Raw genomic sequence first — 24,903 nt, 5'->3', positions numbered from 1 at the left:
TCAAGCGCACAGCTGGTGTTGAGCGTAGAATGAGCAGGTGCGCGCAAGCAGAGATGGAACTCACCGCGAGGACAGTGGGTTGAGAAGAGTGCCAGAGTGGTTTTGAGCGTTGAGAGTTGTCTCACTGCGCGCTGGGATTGGTTCCTGCGCGCTCAAACAGAAGGCACGAATATCGCTACATAAGCTGTGTCTCAATTCGCAGGCTGCGTCCTTCAAAGGACGCATTTTAAGACCAATATATATATATATATATATATATATATATATATATATATATATATATATTAGGGCTGGGCAAGTTAACGCTTTAATTTCGCGTTAATCCATTAGACTATTAACAGCGATATTTACTTTAACGAGCATTAACGCATGTTGCTCACATGTTTTTATTTTGTGAAGATCTGTTGCTGCGGTGTAGGGGTTTGAATCAGAACAGTAGGTGGCGATAATGCGCCAATAACCTCGCTGTCAGCCAAGCCTCGGATTCAAGCAGGAAGAAGAAAGGTGCTGGCTGGTTAAAGAAAAACGCGGAAAAAAACAAAGCTGACATGGGGAAGCCGGTGTTTCCCGCAGGAATTTGCTTAGGCGAGGCGGTGAGTTGGCGAACGGAACAAGTTTTGTGCGGAGCGGAGCGAGGTCTGCATCAACGCCGTCGGTGAAGTCGCTTCTCGCTTCAAAGTATCCATGTATTTTTGCCTGTTTTTCCCCTTCTATTCACTATATGCACGCGAGAAAGCAACAACAAAAAAACACGTGTTAACGTCAAATAACCATGCAAGCATATCGAGTTAGCAAGCATTTCAGTTTAAAGTTCTTCCAGCAACGAATATGACAGAAACAAGTTAGTTGTAACCACTGCCAAGTTAAACTTTGGTATTGAACATAAAATGGTAATGCTGCTCCCTGCTGTTACCTCAGAAATTGCCTGTTTTTGGTAGATTTTTTCCCCATAAAGAGAATTCCCTGTCAGTGCCAATAAGCTTTAATTTATTATTATTGCTATTTTTTGTTTTACATGTCTAAGTTGAGCTTTACACTAAATATGTGTTACTGATAAGTGCTACAAATGTTACAACACTTTTGTTCATTGGCAGCAGAACATTAAAATAAAAGTGCTCTTTACACTACTTTTGAATTCATTCTAGGAGTTTGTAAATACAATGCGATTAATCAGGCAAATTATGCGATTAATCGCGATTAAATATTTTAATCGTTGCCCAGCCCTAATATATATATATATATATATATATATATATATATATATATATATATATATATATATATATATATATATATATATATATATATATGCAGGGCAGTCAAAAGTAGCCATACTGAATGCTCTATAATTGTATTTCTGATATTTTTTGATTATGCACATCTGTTAGCTTTTTATTCTGAAAAACCTATAATATTACATATAATAAAATATAATATTACAGCAGCAAATTATCAAAGTTTTTCAGGGGATGCATTTTGTATTCGTCTCTAGAATCCTCGCCGATGATATGATATCATGTGTGTGTGATGAGTGCAAGTGAAATTAAACTGAGATAAGAGATTTCGAAAAGAGCAATATGACTGAAATAAATTCAACATGTGAATTCAATTTCAAATTCCAACCCTGTATTTTTATCATAAAAATTCGACTTTGTTCGTGAAGAAATGTTACGATCGTTTTTAGAACAGAACTGTGAATAATAATAATAAGATGAATAGACCTCACCTAATCTGATCTGTTTTATGTGGTGCTAGTAATTCAAATTAAACAATTTTTATGCAAATGGAGATTACCTTACCTTGTTAAAACATGATGATAAGAATAATGATAAAAAAGAAATGTTTTTGAAGAATTGATCATTCACATTTTTTGCCTTTTATTGAATTTGAAACATGCACTCTGACTTTATTGTTTAAATAATCACCTGTCTTGAAAGCTTCCAAAATATATCAGGGAGAGTCTATTTTTCAAAATTCTCCCCTCCGGGGCTCGGGCACCGGCATAAGTGCACCCTCCTACTTGATAGTGCGCGGCCTGCTACTTTAAAAAAGTTTGACTGCCCTATATATATATATTAATCTTGGGGGGGTGTCAACCCGGCTGGGACATGGAAGGGGTGCACGGCTAAAAACGTTTGGGAACCCCTGCTCTATCACACCATGACTCTCCCTCATAATTTCTTCCAAGGCCTCCTGAATGGTACATTTCCTCTTCTGTGCAATCACGACTGCAGATGTTCTTTGAAATACCATGTCTACTGCGTAATGCAGCACATGCGCAAAGCAGCTGTGGCTGTGAATTGTCCAGTCTCCGGTACGCATGGCAAATACATCACCTACACACCTCAGACGAAGACGTCCTATACCTTGTTGGAAAGGCCAGAGTCTCTAGTTTGCAAAGATTCCAGCCATGGGGGGATGGGGCGGAGCATGTCTGCGCAGTGAGGCATTTTTCTGAGAGTCAGCAATTCTTGATAGACATTTAAATGGCATCTCCTGTGTTTAAATTGCTGTAAAACCAGAAAATATGTATGAAAAAAATTATGACTTGTTTTTAGAAACTTTAAAGCTTCCTTTTTAGAAGGATTTAAAAAGAAAATGACAATTTTTTACCTAACTTTTTCAGCATTTTCAAAATGTTTGAAATAAATCAATAGATTTAAAAAAAGAAACTTTCTCCTTATAATACCTGGGGTTCAAATCTAAAAATCTAGCTTTGGTAGAAATGAATATGTTGCGCTCTGTCATAGGAGAACTTGAGGCAGCTAACTCGGCCTGCAGGGCAGGCATTTGCAGTTTTATTATAAAGTCTAAAAAATAATGCAGACTTTGTTTTTGTCCTAAATTTCCTGTGATGCCTGTCCATAGATCACAATAAATGTTGATGGGGATGTATGAATCATGTCATGATGACAAGGCTGCTACAGGCATTCTTTGTGTTGTACAGATGTGATAAGAGGTTATTTTTAAAAATAGAAAGTTATCTATCTGTAAAACAGCTTGAGTGGCACCTGTGACTTCAGTCTTTCTCTGGATATTACAGCATGTTTTCGTTCCTGCCTTCTGTCATAATGTTCATTCCATTGAGACACTCTGAGCTCCTGTCTTTCTGTGTCCTTACTGGACCCAATGTATGGATGGGGCAGCTTCTTGGCCTTCCCCAGCTGTTGTCTAGATGTTAAATGCTCTCTGGGGTGCAGCCAGTAAAACCCCGCACTCTTTCCCATCAAGCTTTTCCAGCCAGCTGTTTTTCTGTTACAGCAAAATTCTGAAAGCCATTAAGCCTTTTGATTTTTGAGTGTTAATATTTAAACATAAGGTTAGCAGCAGGATAAAAACCTTATCCTTTATTTCCTTTAATATTCATCCCTTAGACTGTATATGTTTAATCAGTTTAGCAGGCACACATTTTGCTTTGTTGTTTGGGAGTATGACAATATGTTTTAAAATATTACTGTAGCCCTTAGAATAATTTATCAGCTAATAGATCATAAAATGACCTTTGAAGATCACTTTCTGCTTGATGGCAGGTATAGATTTGTCCTTTAAAGATAATACAGGAAACTATCGAGTGGAAAGTCATGCTTAACGTGTCTCAACAAAGACAGGAAGAAGGTCTACATGTTTATAGAGCTTTTCAGTTGGACTGCAGAAAGCAGGTGGCAACATTTTCTCAGTGAACTAATCATGTTTCACTGAAACAAATGCTTTTGTTTAGTACGGTGGCACAGTATGCTGTCACTTTATATGTAAATTCTAGGGTTGACGCCCATCTGCAGTAAATTGCATGCTAGTGTCATTTCCACAGAGCTGTCTGCAGATTGGTGTTCGTGTCTTTCCTCACCACTCTGCCAGCCAGGACCAATCAAGAACAGCTTAAAGTGGAGCAGATACCATGAGCGAGTTGCCTGATTGTTGATTAGACCCAATTAGCCATTTTCCCTCCTTGGTCTCATGTGATTCATTAGTGTGACCCGCTCATTTACACAGACTCCTTCATCCATGCGTTCTCTATTACGTTACAAATAAAAGCCATTCTAGTCAGTAGGGCATTTAACACAAGTCCGTGGCGCTACGCCATGACAGAGGACCATCCTCCATTGTCCGCCAAAAATACAGATCGAGTCTGTTTCTGACGGATGACAGAGCGAAATGAGTCAATTTCTAAGAACCAGATGAACCAGACAGGAAGTCAGACACAGGAAGTGTAAAGCAGATCCGGTATTATTTCAAAATAAAGGAGGGAGGGGGGCAGGGCTGTGTGGATGCATGAACAGATCCAGAATGGGTTGCTGAGTGGCACATTTTGTAATGAACAGACGGAGCACACAAGAAACGTAGTCAGTGTTACAAGGAGTGAGATGTGAATGGACAGCAAGTGTGATAAATTTGGTATTATCTCTCTCACATTCTCTAACTGGAAGTTCAACATGCCATCATATGGCGAAGAACTCTTAAGGATCTGGGGAAAAAAAGAGAAAAACACTTCAGAATCACTGCTCCACATAAACATGGCCTTGGCTATAAGGGGATTGCCAACTCCCTGAAACTGAGCTACCGCACGGCAGCCAAGACCACACAGCGGTTTAACTAGACATGCTCCACTCAGAACAGGCCTCACCATGCTCGACCAAGACGTTGCGTGCATATGCTCAGTCAGCGTCATATCCAGGGGTTTGTCTTTTGAGAATAGATGTCCTTCCAGCATTACTGCAGAAGTTCAGTGGGAGGGGTGGCCAAACAATTGTTCTGCATGGATGTCGTCCCAGAAGGAGGCCTTTTTTAAAGATGGTGCACAGGAAAGTCTGCAATTAGTCTGCTAAAGACAAGCAGGCTAAGAACATGGATTACTGGAACCATATCTGAGATTTGAACAAACTGGTGAGAAGCACAAAGACAGGTTTGTCTTGCCTACAAAGTTTATTTGTATAGCACATTTCAGCAACAAGGCAATTCAAAGTGGTTTTTGAAACTAGTGTTTATAAAACTCAGGGTTTCAGCAATTTTGCTGTTGTCCGGTAGTGTGTTTAAGATTAGTGGAGCATATAAACGGAAATGTTGTGCCATTACGCATGGTTAAAGTTATTTAATGTTTAATAAATAACTCTCGGTCTGTTTGGTATTGTCCGGTGAATATCAGCCCAAACAGCTGATCTTAGGACAATAGTTGAAAGGGTTTATTCGAGCACTGGCTTTATTTTAACAGCAAACTCTGCACACATATCACATGGAATAAATGAGCCCCCTTCTCACATGGTTAAAAATGTCTTTTCAAGTTTAAGAATTTATTAACAAAAAATAAATGAGCATCCAGAGAACACCACTATAGAATATTGTTTATCTGAATTAACACTATATTTCAATCAATAAATCCTCTCTATATGGCTAGTGAAACTTAACTAAACTGCTAAGCAAAATTAACATAAAAAGAAACTAAGGAACTATGTAAACAAAAGGACACATAATAGTTGAAAACCATCATCACAATGATTCAGTGAATCCTGGTTCACTGCAGATCCAAGTTAGAGAACTAAAGCTCATCTTAAAGAATATGTAATGAAGTTCAATTCATTTGACTAATTTAGAACAATATTTGATATGTTTCAACCCATTCACAATGCAAATCTGAGTTAGACAAAACGTAATGAATGATTTCTCAGTAAAAAGCAATAAACTTTAAGACACTTGATCTCATTGATGCAATTGTTTCTCCAGGATGCTAGGGGGCACAGTAGCGATTGGTCATTAGCTTGTTGGGTTAATCTTAAAGTTACACAAAACACCATTAAATCTACATTAATCTTCCCTGTTAATAATGTAATAATGCTTGTAGCACTATTGACACGATGGTGCAGCGAAACAAATTCAAACATGTTTAAAACTAACTGTAGTTATGTTTGCTCGGTGGTAGTTGTAAGCTGTTAAAGGGGAAGTCCGGTCAAAAAGGCAACGTCAGGGGATCATTAGCTATACCTCAAACTAATACGTTTGTGGTTATTTAATGAATTTAGCGTTAATAAATAAGAAAAAAAAAACATAAATTGTCGTCTGGATCACTGTGTATGGGGGCGGCCAGTACTGCCCAAATATGGGCAGTAATGGCCGCCTGACATCACATCCTGTGACGGGGATAAGCGGAGAGCCGACGGAAGTTCGCCGCGCATTAGCAGCTGTAGGAGCTGTTGGACACAGCTGCGATCAACAACAATTATTTTGGATTTCCAGAGGACTTCACCATTGAAATTCACGAGAGCTATTGTTGAAGCAACAATGCTCATGTACATGGCAGTTGGATGTAACAATACATCGGGTAAAAGTGGCAAAAACGTTTTTTCACCTTTCCGATTCATCGTCCACCATGGGCTGTTTTGCTGGATTACCACCGTGAAGAGGGAGGATTCGCCATCGTGCTTCTGGCCAGAGAGAAAACACGTCGTCTGTAGCCAACATTTGGATAAAGGATGTCTTCAGTGCAGCATTTGATACTGTCGATCACTCCATCCTGTTAGAACGCCTGGAGAACTGGGTCGGCCTCTCTGGTACAGCTCTCCACTGGTTTAAATCCTACTTAAAGGACAGGGACTTTTTTGTGTCAGTAGGTAACTTTACATCAGAGATGACAAAAATCACATGTGGGGTTTCCCAAGGGTCCATCCTGGGTCACCTCCTCTTCAATATCTACATGCTCCCCTTTGCTCAGATCATAAAAAAAACAACATCAGCTATCATAACTATGCAGACGACACACAGCTCCACATCACCATGTCACCAGGTGACTATGAACCAGTTCAGGCACTGAGTAAATGCCTAGAAGAAATCAATGCCTGGATGTGTCAAAACTTTCTTCAATTGAATAAAAACAAAACTGAAGTAATAATCTTTGGACCAATAGAGAGAAATCAAAAGTTAGCACACAGCTTGAGTCACTTCAGCTAGGAACCACTGATCAGGCCCGAAACCTGGGTGTAGTAATGGACTCAGACCTGAACCTTCAAAAGCATCTAAAGACAATTACAAGGTCGGCTTTCTATCATCTGAGGAACATTTCCAGGATTAAAAGACTAATGACTCAGAAGGATCTGGAAAAACTAATCCATGCGTTTATATTTTGTAGAATTGATTACTGCAACGGTGTTTTCACAGGCCTGCCTAAAAAGTGGATCAGACAGCTGCAGCTGATCCAGAACGCTGCTGCCCGTGTCCTCACTAATACTAAGAAAGTAGAGCACATCACCCCAGTTCTAAAGTCCTTACACTGGCTCCCTGTATCTCAGAGAATAGACTTTAAAATACTTCTGTTAGTCTATAAATCCCTAAATGGCTTAGCACCTAAATACATCACAGACTTATCAGTGTATAAACCATCCAGACCACTAAGGTCTTCTGGCTCCAGCCTACTCTGCATACCTAGAACATGAACCAAACACGGAGAAGCAGCATTTAGTTCCTATGCTCCACTTATCTGGAACAAACTTCCAGAAAACTGTAAAAGTGCTGAAAGCCTGAGTTGCTTTAAATCGAGATTAAAAACACATTTGTTTAGAATTGCCTTTGAATGTTCCAGTTAAACTGTTTTACTGTTTTTAATGTTCTTTTTTTGTTTCTACATTCTATCCCTACTTGCTTTTATTCCTATATTTTAATCATATAAAGCACTTTGCATTGTCTCTGTACTGAAATGTGCTATATAAATAAATTTGCCTTGCCTTTGCCTTGCCTTGCCTTCAAGATGACATGAGAGCGAGGATTTTTGGTAGGTTTTTCTTTTTTTATGATTTAGAATTTTCCGTAACATTTGTTTACCCGATCAGAGCGGCGGAGGGATACGACGAACTTGGAAAGAGTGCTCACTGTTGTGAAGCCCACTAATTTTATGCGACTTTGGTCTTATTTTTTCTAAAGTCACTTGTAAATTTCATGAGTTGCGGGTTGCAGTTTTTATTTTGGGCTTGTTTCTGAAAGTGAAGTCGATTGTTTGGGCTCTAAACTAAGTGACACTGAAATATCCCTCCGCCTCATAACGCGCTGCAGCTCATCGTGACAGCAGGAGCAGAGTAAACTCAAAAAGAGCCGCTCTGCCCGTATTTTCTGCAGTTTACAGTTGCAATAACTGATGATAACTGCTGAAAGTAGAATAGGCGGTGCAGATCACCATTTTGAGCAGAGATTGGTTCTAAAGATGAGTTTTATACTCATAACATTGCAGAACCCAACCTATAAACCGTACTTTAATGCTTATTTGTTGTCTTTGTATGTCTCTAAAATGTAAAATTAGTATTCATTTAAATTTAAATGCTTAATACCATGTATATCTTTGTTTAAGTGGTTAAAAAAAATATTTTGGCATGAAAATGGATATTTATTTACAAGGGGACAGATAGGGCATTAGGAGTTGCTCTACAGCCGATCCTGCAACCTGACGTCACAAACTGGGAGGTGACAGTACTGTTCTTCACCAAGATGGCTTCCCCCGTAAAAAGACCTTCAGATGAAAATTACTCTTAATTAAAAAAGCTTATAATTTATTGAACAGTATGTAATAATTGTATATTTAAAGTACTTTCAGCAGTTTGAATTCTGATTTTGACCGGACTCCTCCTTTAAGAGGGGCTAACTACCGGACATTCAGCGCTAATTTATAAAGACTTTTAAGCTTTATTTGGTCTTAATGAGCAGACCAGACAACACAAACATTAATATCCCATCGGTGTATAAAACCATTTTGTAAATAAAGTTTGTTAATACCGTAAAAACTCTCAAACATATCAGAATAGCATTGCTATAGCAATGCTATTCTGCATAGCTTACAGGCTAATGCATAGCTTAGCCTGTAAGCTCCAGGTCTGTTTACCTTGGTCAAAAATGAAAACAAAACAGTAAAACACACTAAGAATAAACCATTCTAAACTTTCCCTGTTTATTTCTCTGCCAAACCTCTGCTTTTGTCTTGTTGTGGGGATAGGGTCCTGTGGCAGTGAATTACTCCAGGGTGAAACTGGTTATGCGGCCTGGGGTGGTGAGCAAGCTCAAGAGGGAGTACAAAATTCGAGCCCGTTCTAGAATGTGCTTACACGGATCCGGTGCTCTGCTGTGGAACACGGGGACCTCCACACGGCCTTCCTGGTGTGGTTGTGTCTTAAGGTTTTCTGTGCGGGCCTGCACAGGTTCTTCTTCTTTGTGATGTTTAATGCCGTTTGGCAAACAACTTGAATATGCATTATCGCCGCCTACTGGTATGGAACGTGGAACAAAAATGTCTGTGTATTATCTATTATATTTACTTGTTACACTGTTGTACACTGATAATAATTGTATCCCCTATCTTTATCTAATATTTTAACTACTATTTTTAAACTACTATTTATTATTTTTAAAACTATTCCCTTTCCTAAACTGAAGATGGTGTCCGAGCAAGTAGAGAGGCAGAAGCACAATCTGTATGATTCTGCAGTCTAGCATGGTGATCGGAGTGCCATGGTTTGGGGCTGCATGAGTGCTGCTGGCTACAGTTCATTGAGAGAACTAGGGCTGTACAATTGTGCCAAAAATCAAATTGCAATTGCAATTTTTACTTTTCTCTGCATTAATCACAATCAACAAAAATAGCCTGTATATAAAGATGTTTGTAAACAAGGACTATTTAAAACAAGACATTTAGCTGTTTACATTAATCAGAATATTCCTATTCAAGAGAATACCTTGTTGAGGTGGACATCAATCCTTGTTGAACATAAAGTGCAACCAACAAACAGATCTATGTATTAAACAGTTTTACCGGTACTTAATGCTATGGTGCAATTTCTGAAAGTTTCTAGTAAAATAGTATGATTATATAATCTCTAAACAAATAATAAAGTTAGATTGTCTCACTGCTGCAACTCTCTTCCCTTCCATGTGGAGGCAAACCCACTATAAACATATTACTGACACCTACAGGACGTGTCTTATCCTTTAATTGTTACATAGCAAAAAATTGCACACCTCTGAGATTTGGAAATTGTGTTGTTTTTTTTCAAATTGCAATCATATTGCAAATGCGATTAATTGTCCACCCCTAGAGGGAACCATGACTGCCACATATACTTTGACATACAACAGCAGAGCATGATCCCCTTCCTTCAAAAACTGGGTCGAAGGGTAGGATTCCAACATGATAATGACCCCAAACACACCCTCTAGATGATTAGGGGCTGTGATAGGTTTATTTATGGATATACTTACTTTGGTTGCCAGCAGTTTAAAGATTTGCAGCTGTTTGTTGAGTTATTTTGAGGGGACAAAAAAATTACACAGTTATAGAGGCTCTACCCTGACTACTTCATATTGTATAAAAGGCTCTGCACACAACAACGATCCATTAAAAACAAGACTTTTTTCTGTTTCTGTTCACACATCTACATGATGTTTTAATTTTGATCCCCATACACAAGACACTTGTAGAAATGGTAAAATGGTGTAATTTCCGTACCACACCACTAGTAGTCAGTATGTTCTTCAAAACTCAACAGCATGCACATGCACAAAAACTCCCTCCTTTTTTTCTACTGATTGCAGTCATACTCACTGAGCTATATAATACACTGGAGTGAGTGCTGATTTAGCCGAAAAACTGAAGTCACTGGCCGCCATCTTGCTACTCCCTACTCTCACAGAATCCCACAGGATTTGGTTGCAACAACAAGCAGTTTTCTGGCTGTGTGAAAACGTTTCACAGGTCAGTGGATGCACTAACACTATCAACTACTAGGAAATTAGGTGCTAAAATATTTTACATGTTATTCATATTAAATATATATGTATATATATATATATATATATGTATATATATATATATATATATATGTATATATATATATATATATATATATATATATATTATTATATAATATCTATATATAGATATATATATATATATATATAGGTATATATATTAATATGTATATATATATATATATATATATATATGTCTATCTATGTATATATGTATATATAGGTATGTGTATATGCATATGTATATATGTATACATATATGTATATGTATATATGTATATATATATTTAAATAAATAAAATGCAAAATATTTCTGCACATGACTTTCTCAGTACTTGATAGTTTTAGAACATAACATAAACGTATATGACATTTGACATTTTAAAAGTTTTAAGCCCCCCCCCCCCCCCTGAAAATGAGAAATATCATCGTTATTCGATGCTATAGCGCACATATTCCCTGGTTACTGGGGGGAAATAGGGAGTACCAATATGGCGGCTGGTGGCTTCAAAGCGACTCGTTCTAACAGCGGGCTATTAGCAATCCAGTGTATAATAGAGCTCAGTGGTCATACTGCAGATGTTTCAAGGCTTCCCCATACAGGCAGACTCCACTGTTCCTGTTTACACAACAACAGAGAGCGGGATGTTTTTGAATCCGGAATTCGGAATCGGTTTTCAAATGGGAACTTTTTTTTTTTTAGTGAAAACAGATGCTGTTGTGGTGTACACCAGTGCAGTCATTTGAATCAAGTAAACACATCTACAACATGCAGGACAGTGGTACTTGAGGGCCAGGGTTGGGAATCACTGGTGAACACAATTATTAGGAACGCACCAAAACTTTTCATTTTAGTCAAAAAAAAGTCAAAAGTGTCATATCTTCAATGTTCCCCCATAATAAGGTAATATAAAATATTTACAAAAATATCAGGGGTGTATTCAGCCTTCTGAGATACCGTATCAAATTAAAAGATGCCCAGTCATTCACACCAATGAGTTTCAGCCAAAATGGATCTTAATAAAATATACAGTACGGTGGTATTAAATCCTTCCGACCAGGATTCTTAAATTCTAAACTGTAACTTTCAACTATTTAAAAAGCCTTCTGAACTTCTACTTTGAAGGTGAACTAGTAAATACTCATGTAGTGATGCCCTTAAACCCTGATGTCAGGTCTCTGCATGAAAGGTTAAAGGCCAACTCAACAACACAGATAAGACTGTCCCTTGATCATAGTGAGAGGTTATGTTACTGTAAGAACAGGGCACAGCCCCTACTTCCTTATTACTGTCACATTGACTCTTGTCTTGGCTTTGACTAGACAAAAGATGTTTGTGTGAGAACTTTTTTGTGCATTTTACTAGTAAATTGAGGACATATTTTTGGTTCGCACTTTCTTTTTTGGGCCAGTGGTTAGGTTTAGGACTATGGGTTAGGTATATGGGGGTAAAGGTTAGGTTTAAGGGTTAGGGTTAGGGTCAGGGTAAGGTTGTAGAAAGGGTTGAAAATGAATGGAAGTCAAGGCAAGGTCCTTACTTTGTACTTAAAACGTGAATTGAATTGAAGTCTATAGAAGGCACGGTCCTCACTATGTATTTCAAACAAGGGTGTGTGTGGGTGTGTGTGTGGTTGGGTGTGTGTGTGTGTGTGTGTGTGGATGTGAACTCGAAGGGACAGCCAGTCAAGGACATTTAGCTTTCTGGTTTCTCATCTTACCTAGTTCCAGTTACAGACAGATGCACTGTCTGTGGAAGAGCATAATGCGGCTGGCTCAGATACAATAGCAGTCAGGCAGACTGAGGAGATGCTGCAAAGGGGTCCTGTTATAGAAACTCCTAAGTGGACTGTGCATCAGCTGTTATGGCCTTCGTTGCCCCACTGCTGCTGATTTATCATTTATTAAAAACAGTTCTTCTGATGGCATCATTTAGTTTGACTTGCCAAAAGCAGAATAAAGATTCAAGCACTGTTCAGTATTACATTATAGTTTTGGTTGTTGTTTTTTTACCATCAAGTATTTAGTCATGATTACCTGGGCGATCCATCCACTTTCTATACAGACTACAGTTTGAACAATTAATTTCCCCCTTTTGGATAGTGGAAGGAAACCAGTTTACCTGGAGAGAAACCATACGAGCAAATGGAGAACTGGTGTTTATTGCATTTGGGCAGACGAAGATGCTGCCTAGCCTCACCTGCTGCTTGCAGTCGGTCAGGAAGCTGGTTATCCACTGACAGGTGGAGGGCGGCATTATGAGCTGGCTGAGAATCTCAGGTTTCATTGTTTTAAAGGCCAAGCTTAAGTCTATAAACAGGATCCTGGCATACAGACATGGACAAAATTGTTGGTACCCCTCTGCTGATCAAATCCATTGGTCACAAACGTAATAAGAAATAAATATTTACTCAAAATCAACCAATACAAATCAGACACTGCTTTTGAACTCTGGTTCAATAGAATCATTAAAAACCAACTAATGAAACAGGCCTGAACAAAAATAATTGCACCACTTGAAAAGATTGAAAATAATTTGACCATAGGTACATGTTAAACAGAGGTGTGCCCTGACCTCCAATCAGCTTTACAGATGTCTTCAAGCTTGTAACCAGTCAGTCCATCTATTTAAAGGGTTAAGAGTAGTCACTGTGCTGTTTGATAACATGGTGGGTACCACACTGAACATGGATCACAGGAAGCAAATGAGAGAGCTGGCTCAGGATATTAGGAAAATGATAGACAAGCATGTCAAACGTAAAGGCGATAAGAGCATCTCCAAGCAGCGTCATATTCCTCTAACTACAGTTGTAAAAACGGTCCACTCCACCAGCCAATCACAAACAGGTTTTTTTCCATCCAATCAGAGTATGGCTTGGATTAAATCAAAATGCTGCAGATTTTGGCAGAAATTACTAAACATAGCAGTGGGATTGAAGAAAAAAAAGAAGAACAATTAAAAAGTTAAATATTTTAACCTAAAATATTTAGACTAAAATATTTGAGTTACTAAGTTAGGTGTGAAAAATGTTTTTGTCTCTTTTCTTTCCAGCTTCTGGGAGGTGATGCAAAAGTTTCTTCTGATCATAATCATCATCGTTGTCATCATTATTTAAAGAGCACTTTAACACAAGGTAAAACAAAGTGCCAAACATCAGATAGGAGATAACATCTAATAAAATGTTTGTTTGTTAAAATAGCAATAGGTTTGAATTGTGTATAATTAGCCTAAAAAGTAGATTGGAATATAGAATATGTTGACATCTGTTAAATTCAGGTTATCTTTTTTTATTATTATTTCAGTTGACGTCTCCTGTTGACGTGAGTTCAGTTTGACATTGGCATCTGTTTAGTTCAGTTTGTCTGCTGTTGAAAACAATCGTTTATAAATTTGCTCTAATGACAGTTCAATTTTAAAAGTAGGCCCTCTGTTCGTGATGTTTCAGTATAAGTAGCCTGTAAGATTTTTTATGAATGTACTTTGTTAAAAGAAATACAATTAAAAAAACATGTATTGGGCTGTCAGCTGTTTTTGAAACACAGCATTCCAGGAACACAAAAGAAAGATGCATTTACTGCAGGGAGTTGAGTGGGGTAGGTTTGTGGTTGGGTGGTTTGTTTTCTTGCGGTAAAGACCAACACAACAATCAATGCTGCAGTAAAGCTTCAGAGTTTGATGGAGCACCGTTATTAGGTATCTGCACATTTGGTCCACTTAATATAGTTCATACAGTAAGGGAGCTAATTTGATAAAACAATTGCCATTTTAAATCTTTGTCTTAATGTAATGACTTGGTTAGAAAGGATTCAGATCCAGAGCAGAATTAAAGTAGACTTTATACTGGTGAAGATTCCCAGTCATCCAGGTCATGGTCATTCCAAAAAAAGTAAAAAACAAAGCAACTGGACTTGTTTTCCATAGTTTGAGGACGTTTCACTTCCTATCCAGGAAGCTTTCTCAATTCAAAAAGTTTGGAGTAATGTATAAAGCTTGACACTCCACATTACTCCAAACTTTTTGAATTGAGAAAGCTTCCTGGATAGGAAGCGAAACGACTTGGAACAGGTAATATAACCTTGTTTGTGGTGGTACTGTTGGAGCATTCAGAACGGGTTCGCTTTGATGTTGGGATGGCTGCTGGTTTCTCAGATTTTTTTCCCCATGATGACCTAACTTTGTTCCTTGTACAGGTTGTTGTGCCTGAGAAAAAATAGCACAATGGTTGATGTTTTATTCTTCATCCAATATTTAGGGTAGGGTCGGTTAGGTTTTATTGGCTTGTTTTATCTGCGCTGGGTGGTTGTTTAGTTGTCTCGTATGACCTCAGCAGGTCTCGACCACCCCTCCCTCCCTCCCATCCCTAGGTAAATGAACAAAGCGGGCAAGCCGAAGACCAGTAGAAAATCTATTAGGCTCTTGCTTACTTACATAATAACAGCACAGTTGTTGCCTTTAATCTACATGAGTGTAGATTTTGTCAGCTAATGCGTAAAAGAGTAATAATTTTATTAAAGTAAAAAAGAAACTTAAGTGACCACAATTACAGTCGTAGTCTAAATAGATTTTATACTACTTTTTTCAGTAACATTTTCATACTTTCTAGAAAAAAGGGCAACTCAAGGGGAGCAGGGTAATTGTTGAAATGTGTTAGTGATGAGGATCCTTTTGTGTTGCCATTCGAATAGACGTTGCTGAGACATGTACCTCATTGCAGTAGTATGACCATCAGTAAATGGTAGGACTTACTGACAGCTTTTATCAGAAATCCGGAGGTCATTAGGTTAAGGTTGATTTTTATGGGCAGAACTGTGACAGCCTCAGTATTATTACTAGTGCTGTACTCCAAAACCTATATTCATCAGGGGAATACAATGAAGTGAAATGTGCTCTATTTAAATCGAAATGTATTAGTTGCAAACATAGACACAGTAGGAGACATACCAGAGACAGAGTTGTAGAAATGGGACTAATAAAATGTCTTGGATACATCTGTACATGGGAAGAAAATCCAGAACTTAACTTGAGGTTGAAAACCCTGTTCTAATGCAGACCACTGTAGTTTATGAGGGAAAGGAATGAAAACTAAACCTGAAGATCTGAGAGGCCATGACCTCCTATGAACGTGTGCTGGGGTTGTGTGAACATAATAGGATCAGCCACCAGATGTCGCTGTACACTGACAAAACCATGTAGCCACAGCCTTGGGGCTGTGGCTATAGCACTGTAGCAGGGTATGTAAAGACAGACTGACTTTTGGTTCTGTATTCTGCTTGCTAGGTTCCCAGATGTCTGAGGAGGCACTGAGGATGTCAGCTTGGCCTTGAAGCCCACCAGTATGTCAGGTAAGACCCTTTGGCCCTCACAGCAGCACATGGCCACAAGAGACACATGAACAATTCACAATAGCATCACTTTAAAATTTTTCCCAAATCAAAAACTGACTATTGCATTTTATAAAAGCTTGTTCTATGATCCCATGAAACTCTGAGGTGCTTTTAAAACCTTTGCAGCAGTGGTCACCAGCCCTGTTTTTCAGGCCCCCAGGTCCTGCATGTTTCAGATGTGTGTGTGCTGCAGCACCCCTGAGTCAAATGGCTGCATTCACTCCTCAGCCTGGCCACAGGTTCTGCAGAAAGCTGCTACTGACCTATTCATCAAGGTGGGAGACACTGAAAACATGCAGAACAGAGGGCCCTGAGGACCAGGGTGGAGACCACTGCTTTACAGCATCCAGCCCAACAAGTTGTTCCGCCCTCATTTATCTGATTTATATCTGGATAAAGTTAAGTTATTTAAACCCATTAAAATCCACTTGACAAAAGGGGATTTTTTTTCTCTGTCAAAGAAGCCAAACACCCTGAATGTTGTGGCCTCACTGCCTTCAGTGCTCTGCAGCACATCTCATCTTCTGCTGCTGACCCACCGAGAAGTTTTGAATTTTACTTTTAAATCCCCTAAAGAGGTGTTCAAATTATCTGTTTTTCCTCATAGCGACTTAACTATGAATTTAAGAGTTTTAAATGCTGATTTCAGTCAAATCATTCTCTCTGCTTTGGTTTCAGGGTTTGTTTTTTTTGTCAGTACTCTCCTCTTGTAACAACTTATAAATAGAGATCAAGTGCAGTTTAAACTCAGTTTGGATAAAGTTTTGGATTTTTTAACTTTATAGATTCATCATTTGATATATAATGATACATATGTTATTATACTCTTAATTACCATCCATAATAGAAGTAACACGTGTAGTAAACTTCTAAAACAAAGTTTACAGTATTATTCTTAAACTTTCCAATTAATCTGAAAGTTTAGCTCGAACTCAGCTTAAAAAAACCTGCAGAACATGAAAGTTTTACAAATTTTCTCAATTCACCAGAGCAAATACTCCAAACTACTAGAGCAGAATCCTCTTACAGTCCTAAAAACCAGCCTGTCCACACTGAATCTCGCTGTGTGCGGGACATATGGGCTGCAGTAGCTCGCTAACAGCTTGTCCTTTTAAATTCAACAGGCACTACAGTATGTGCCGCTAGGTGCATTTAGTCAGTAGAGATAATGTACGAGGTAAATTGGTTGTCACGTGTGGATTTAGCCGTCCCACTAAACACCTCTGATCCGGCACATATGTTATCGAACTAAACAGACACAAGCTCACGTGTATCGCACGAGGAAATGAACCCAATCCCCTCGCTTGCTGTTACACCCTGAAACCTACAACAACAACACAGTGACTAGCGTAATGCCTGTGATGCTGCTGTTTTTACCATGCACATTTAGCACCTGTTTTGCAGCCCTGCATTCTTCAGTGTTTCTGATTGAATATGAAAGCGGAGCAGCTGCTCTCTGTTTCTCTGTAACCTGTTTTACTCAGCTCAAGTCTCTTTTGGTAAAGTGCCTCTCCCCATCTGTTTTAGAGCCTGCAGAAAAATGCTCCCCCTGCTGGAAAGATGAGGCTGTTCAAAATGGTAATTTTCATCCTCCCTCTTCTCTCTGTCCATTCTGGGTGAATTTGGGGTGTTTGTGCAAAAATGTTGAACTTTGACAAAAAGCCAAAGAAGTGCTGCAGTCTTCATCCCTCCTCTTACTTTCCTTTAAATCCTGCTTTTTGCTCTTAAAGTGGTTTTCGTGAGATCTAGAAAGTGGGGTTCTGCTTGAAGGTAGAATTATGCAAACCTTTTTTTTTATTCCCATTTTATTCCCATTACATAACAAACCATTTCCATTCGTTAAGTGATTGTGTCGCCAGGCTAAGTTTATATGAACGTTGTATGTCAGAGGAACAGGAATTAACACGAATTAGGGGCAATTTGTTATTAATAGCGATAAGATTATTTGCTGCTAGGAAAAGAAGAAATTAATTTAGCATCTCTCATTACACTTTTTTCCATTGATTCATCCTCATTATTTAGCAGCTTGTCATTTATTATCCAGCCATCCATTTCCTACCACTTAAGTGGGTTCAGGTCATTTGGGGTCAACCAGCCAAACCTCCATTACCCGAATTGCATCCTCTTTGCTATTCCAGGAGGACTCTAAAGCGTTCTCAAGCCAATCGAGAGGCATTATCTTCCTGGCGTGTGCTGGGTGCCCCCGCAGCCTCCTCCTGGTCCAACCTGTCTCAAACACTTCGCCTGGATGATGTCCAGGAGACATCCTGATCAGATGCTACAATCACCTTGTAGTTCTTTAGGTGCAAAAGGGTAATGTCTGCACTCTGAGCCCCACAAATGAGTGAGCTCCTTACCGCATCCCCCAGTGTAAACACAGACTGTCTTTAAAGCAAGCTCATTTGAGCCACTTGGATTCATGACCCTGTTCTTTCAGTTACTATCAGACTGGGTTTAATTGCCTGTTTTTGAATGTTCAGGGACTTTCTGGCATGGAAAAATTTCTAAATAGGTCAAACTGAAAAACAAGCCCCAGCCACACACTGACATTGTTTACTAATACACGACTAAAGCATTTAATAAGAACATAAATACATTTTTTACCGTTTTGTTGCCATCTAGAAACATTGTACATTTATGTATGTGCTGATGGTTTTCTAGTTCAAACCTAAATATTTTTAGATGCTCCACACATTTTACACTAAAATATTTTGCACCTTCTTATGATACATTAAAAGCCTCTGTGTCATCATTAAGCCTCCACCATGTTTCATAGTTAAATCCCAAAGCAGAGTTAGTTTTGTAGTGCTGCTTGAATCATCTACTGTTGATAGCAAGGTCATCCTGGGGTTGACCTGCTGAAATACTGTGTTCTCTGAGCTTTTTTAGGTCCAGTTAATAAACTTTCACTATGGTTTTTACTTTTATAGCGGTTTAACTAGTATGACAACCCCAAAGCACTTTACACTCCAGCCATTCACCAATTCACACACACATTCACACCTTGACGGTGGTGAGCTATGTTAGTAGCATGGGGCAGTTCTGCTGTACATTTGGGCCCTTTGACCACCGGCAGCAGGCAATTCGGGTGAAGTGTCTTGCCCAAGACTGAGACGATCAGAACAGGGGATTGAACCGGCAACTCGCCAATTGCAAAATTAACCCCCTAACTCCGCTATAGGTGTTCTAGATAAAACCATTCATCCATCTATACCTGCAGGATTGTGGTCATTTGGGAAAGGTCGCCAGTCCATCACAGGGGAACAGAGACAAACAACCATGCATGCACACTCATATCTCTGGGCAATTTAGAAAGACAATTAACCCAACAGTCCTGTTTTTGGACTGTAGAAGGAAGCTAGAGTACCCAGAGGAGCTCACACATCCACAGGTAGAAATTGCATACTCCGTGCATTTTGCTGAACTGTTGCTGCTAGGCAGCAGTGCCACCAACTGCACCACAATACAGCCCTTGAATAAAACCATCTATGTTATTAGAATATTCTTTGATAGAAAGATTGTCCTAAATAACTTCAACTGTGCAGGTGAAGCTGGTCAGGACTGGGGTTCATTCTGATCATTTTCTAACAGAATTCCAATTTTCTATCCATCTTTCTTCAGCTAATCCAGACTTTGGTAGAGGGTGTGACAGCTCCATGAGGGAAACCCAGACATTCTTCAGCTACTCCTGGGATGTTTGGTACTAAGTAATTTAAAGTGATTGTTCATCATCTGTCCATGGTCCAATCTAAGGAAATGTAATTATGTGACTCCAATAAATAATATCAACTAACAGGAAGTTACTCAGAAGGATTTTGCTTTAATCAGGAGTCATAATATGTCTTATCAAATACAAGTCGACTGGACCCTTTGGGTTTGAAACCCACCTTAAATGGGCATATTAGGTAATGTAAAGTCTGATGTGAAGTCTGATAAAGTGGTGATGTGAGGCAGAGCGCAATAATTTCTTCTCAAAGTTCAGACCAAGTGGCTCTTTTAGCACCTGATCTGCACATCGCTGCTGCACTGTTTTGATACCATACTGCAGCTGCTTTAGGTTGACTTCATAAAATGGGCAGCACCCACGTGGGGAGAAGAGGCGTTGCACTAAATGCAAGCGTCTTACTACCGGGTTGGACAAATAGCACCAGAAAACAACTAATGTTTAATAAAAAAATTAATGCTTCAAAGGGCCAAAGGCAATATTCCACCATGTATATGCCTAGAGCATTATATAGAACCTTTAATTGTTTGTGCAGAAACTAATTTAATCTTCTGACCTATTTGCACAGTTTATAGTTTATAATTTTATCTGGCTTGTTGGATAAGGCTTATAGTACGTAGTAACGTTAGTCACTGGTTACACAGTACTAAAACTATAGAGTAAAAAAAACTTTAAGAGTGCATTGGAACAGCTAATGTGTTCCAAAGCCAGGAGTCAGGTTTATGTGGGGCACTGAAAAGGGCCAAACTTCTCAGGAAACAGTTTGGGAGCAGCTGTAGATCAAGCTGATTTGGTTAATAATTTACAATGTTGAAACAATAAAAATGATTAAGTTAGGAATCTGTAGCTTTTTGTAAATAAGCAAACTCCCTGATGAGCACCTTTATTCAGTCCATACCCAAATCAGGAAAGCTGCATCATAGGTCGCCGTCTCTTGGCCTTAAAGGTTTAAGCTTCCAATAGATCAGCTTTTCAAGATCATGTGTTTAAATTGTTTACCGACGGGTGGCCATTTAGTTAAGGTAATAAATAAATAAAACAATAGTGGTGTAACAGTATGCGTACTGTAGATGTTTGGTGATCAGCAGTAGTTTTCTCTTTTTTTTGTGGCACCCAGTCATCTCCTCAGTGAAGCGGAGCTGCCCTGAAACAGCTCCATTAGAGGAAGGGGATGGCAGTAGTGAAACAAACGGAGAACAGAGTTGTTTGACAGAGATCCTTGCATCGGGAAGTTGCGGATAATCCGCTCCAACATCAACCTTCAACCTGGGAGCCTTCTGTTGTTCCCCTGAGCTTACCCTGAACGTTACTGGGAACAGTTCGACTAATATGGCCTCCTCAGGTAACACGGAGTAGCCGGGGACATCTGGCACGAGGCGTTGTGTTAATTGAGGGCCCCTGGGTGGAAGAGATGCCTCACATCCAAATATTGTTCATGACCGGCTTTGAACCCCTTAGTCCCAAAGTGATAAATCAGGGAGGGAATATATTTGTGTAAAAGCCCTGTGCTGAGCCACTGCAGCCAGGCGCCACTGACTGGGAAACTATCATCCTGACTGCACGGCGGCAAAAAATGATTCGAGAACAGGGTCAGGAAGGAGCAAATCTGTTGTTACCTGAAACAGAAAGGCATCAGTGCTTTATTCAACTATTTGGCAGGAATATTTGGAGTCAGCTGCTGGAGGGTTGTCCAGGTGTTTACTTGGCTTGGACAATGTGCATTACTCATGTGGATATAGCGTTCTGGCGCATTTTCATTAGAGCAGGTTTGGAAAAAGGAAGTGATGCAGAGATCACTGAATCTGGCACATAAGGTAAGTAAGTCCATAACGTTTTGCCAAAAATAACTTTCTGTTTAAATTACATTTGATCTTTAGGGTACACAGTATATTTCTGAAAATTGTAAACCGAATTGTTATTTTTTATATAGTAACTGAAAAAAATCTTGTTAATTAATGAAAAAACATAAATAATAAACATTTATTATTTCTGTATTTTAAAAAAAATGACATTTAATCAAATAATTTTAGTCCTTTTTTATAATCCTATAATATCCAAAAAAGATGTAATTAAATACAAATGCTAGAAATAAGTTCTGTTTTATATATACAGTATCTTACCAATTATAAAACGTTTTGCTATCTGTTAAATTAATGATTAGATTTTTTTTCTTCACGCAAAATGTCACTATCATCAGCCTGACAAACATGCGACCAGTAAAAAAGGCAAGCTAAAAAAATTTGTTTAAGCAAAGCCAGACCTGTAAATGGCGGTACGGTGCAGCATGATCAGACAACAGATTGTTTCAGTATTGACTTGCTTTAAACTCTGTCTGATGGATGCTTAACAGTTTGTCGACAGTTGCTAAGGAAACTGCAAACAAGATTAGTCCCAGTCAAGGACATCACCTCATCAAAAAGTTAAACTGGTATCAAGCCCTCTTTGCAAGCAGATTTGCCTCATAGGACCTGTCGCTTCCAAGCTGTTGCATGTTGATTGAATCCAAATGTGACACACTGACACTTGTTGCATTAGTCTAACCTTAACTCCATGCTAAGCCTTTCTAACATATTCCTGTTTGAATCATTATTTCAAATAAACATCAATTATGCCCTTACTGTAAATCCCTTCGTTTGTTACTTAAAGCTCTGTCTAATTGTCCACGAGGCTGACATTACTGTTAGATTAACAAAGTATTGATATATTTTAACAACTCAAGTAAACACCCTATTAGTGTTTTTCCCCCATAAATCTATGATTTGTGCATCTAATGTTTAAAACATAGACAAGACATTTTAAGCATTTTCTCATGGTAACTTAAGTTTGGTATGCAAATGATATTGAAAATTCATTTTTTCCCTTTTAGAGAATATTTTTGTATCTTATTAGATTTTGGAACATGGTATATCTGATACAGCTATAACATACATGATGAAAAAAATGTAGGAACACTTAAAAAAAACATTTTCAGAAGGGTGAGCACACTTTAAATAAGAAAAGAAAAGTTTTAATTCTGATGACTTTCTATGTAATAAAAAAGTGCAAAAGCATTGAAAACTTTTGTAATGACCAGCTTTACAAAGCTCCAAACAAAAACCACAACGAAAGGCTTGGAGAGGCTAGGACATGAATGTTTTCTAGTGTAAATGTGCTCAAAGAGTTGTCTGAGAAATGCTCGTCTCAGATGGACTGGGTGGACACGTGGCCTGTGGTCAGACAAGTTTAACTTTCATCTTGATTTTGGTACTATGCCAATTTAAACCTGATGATGATCTTTGCACTGTAGACGAGATTTGTTCTTGACTTGAAAGTATAGCAAGAGGATAACAGCTGTGGGTATTTGAGCAACTAAAACCGCTGCAACATATCTGTAAATGGATGATTTGCTGACTGTGTAGTCTGTGTTCACCTGGAGTACTAGAACTCTTGTTTTCCCAGGTGTTAGTTTGGCTCCAGACGTTTGAAAAGCTTCAGCTACCCTCACCTTGGAGCCGCCATGTTCGCCTCTGTACCTGCTCCATCTTAGTTTGTATCGATTTTAAAGCCTCCTCCTTTTTTCTCCAAACCTTAGTGGCCTTACTTTTTGAAGGCTTCATAGACTTTCTGTGATAGTCTGTAAAATCTCTACTACATTAATGTAGTATTAATCAACACTGTTTCATTAAAAACAGTGCTTCGCTAAATATGCTCAGAGGGCTGTTAGTAATTCATAGAAGATCAGAGATTCTCTATGAGATGTCCCACTTTATAAACTGCCTACTGAACTTAGACACAATCAAATCTTTATATCCGCCCTTAAAATGTTTATCTGTAAAGCCTTTATCAATGAGCTGTACAGAACATAGGCCTGTACTGCCTTGTTTTTTTCTTTAGGAAAAAAACACTTTCTAATTCATTAAAATATTTGACCACAGGTCTAACCAACTGTAAAATATACCTCTTTCACAACCTTTTGTTTGAGTTTGTCATTAAACACCCTACATCCAGTCCAGTAAATGAAGTTAATACCTGGTAAGGGCTTGTACAATATTGTGACAGTGACAACTGGGTACTGGATGTTCTCATAAATAGTGTATTAAATGTAATGAAAAAAATCCTTTACAGCCAAAAGCACAGTAGTTAATATACTTCTGCTAAAATATTAGGGCTGCACAACATCAGCAAAACATGATATTGCCATAATATTGTTCAGGATATCTGAATATCCCAGTTTCCTCACTCTTTCTTTTCTGTCATCACACACTCTGAGCTGTCTGATCTCGGTCACTAAAAGCTATAGCAGCTGTGGACATAAGGACAATGGCAGTCTTTCCAAATGGAGCTGTAACACATGGAACCAACCACTTAGTGACAACGGCAACTTAATATACCCTGTTGTGTAACTGTGTAAGATAAAGATCAAGTGTTGCAATAATGCCTAGTCAGTGATTCTGATATTAAGAAATCTAGACATTCTAACATTTTAGCCTTTTTATTATTGTCTATAATTTATCAAAATGCTTAACGACCGGCAGAAATAAATTTGTTCCCAAAGGCTACAAAATAAGTTGTTTACGTATACAAAATGGAAGTAGCAAGGCGATTAAATGGCAACATTAAGGGGGAGTGGGGGGTGGGGGGTTGAAGTAAGCGTACATATTGGTGAAGGTGTAAATTAGCCCAAAGCCAATTTAGAATATAGAATTGCTTGCTGCTAAAAACTAATTCCAGTATGAAATAATGCTGGCAGTCTAAAAAGCTAAACTTAGTTGATTTATGAAATGTATGATCTCCCTCAGAAGCTAGTAAATTTATATTTGATCAGTACAGATGACACCTAATTTAGCTGAATGCTAATGTGTTTCTTAACCAAAGGTTGTCTGAAATAAATGCTGCTTCAGTAGAATGTAAGTCTTATAAACAAGGTCTCCTCGGGTAGTTATGAAGGTCTACATCGTTCAGAGCAGCAGGACTCAGAGACAAACGATCTGAGCTTCTTTAAGCCTGGTGCAGTGTGCCGTTTTCAGGGTAGGAACTACAACCAGTGT

At 38.6% G+C, this 24,903-nt stretch overlaps 1 protein-coding gene across 2 annotated transcripts in view; it reads left to right on the top strand.

The window, feature by feature from the left end:
* The window catches only part of thrb (thyroid hormone receptor beta), a 158,490-nt gene that overhangs the window by 109,114 nt on the left and 24,473 nt on the right, over positions 1–24,903 (top strand). For both annotated transcript variants that reach the window (XM_012879124.3, XM_012879123.3), the window contains exons 3-4: positions 16,046–16,110; positions 17,680–17,730. In XM_012879124.3, coding sequence (XP_012734578.1) covers positions 16,104–16,110; positions 17,680–17,730 — 58 coding nt within the window. In that variant the 5' untranslated portion in view covers positions 16,046–16,103. The remainder of the gene's footprint in view (positions 1–16,045; positions 16,111–17,679; positions 17,731–24,903) is intronic.

This window comes from Fundulus heteroclitus, chromosome 13 (assembly GCF_011125445.2).
Source record: "Fundulus heteroclitus isolate FHET01 chromosome 13, MU-UCD_Fhet_4.1, whole genome shotgun sequence".
NCBI classification, from domain to species: domain Eukaryota; kingdom Metazoa; phylum Chordata; class Actinopteri; order Cyprinodontiformes; family Fundulidae; genus Fundulus; species Fundulus heteroclitus.
The sequence above is the reverse complement of the archived record's forward strand: the minus strand, read 5'-3'. Positions and strand labels throughout refer to the sequence as shown.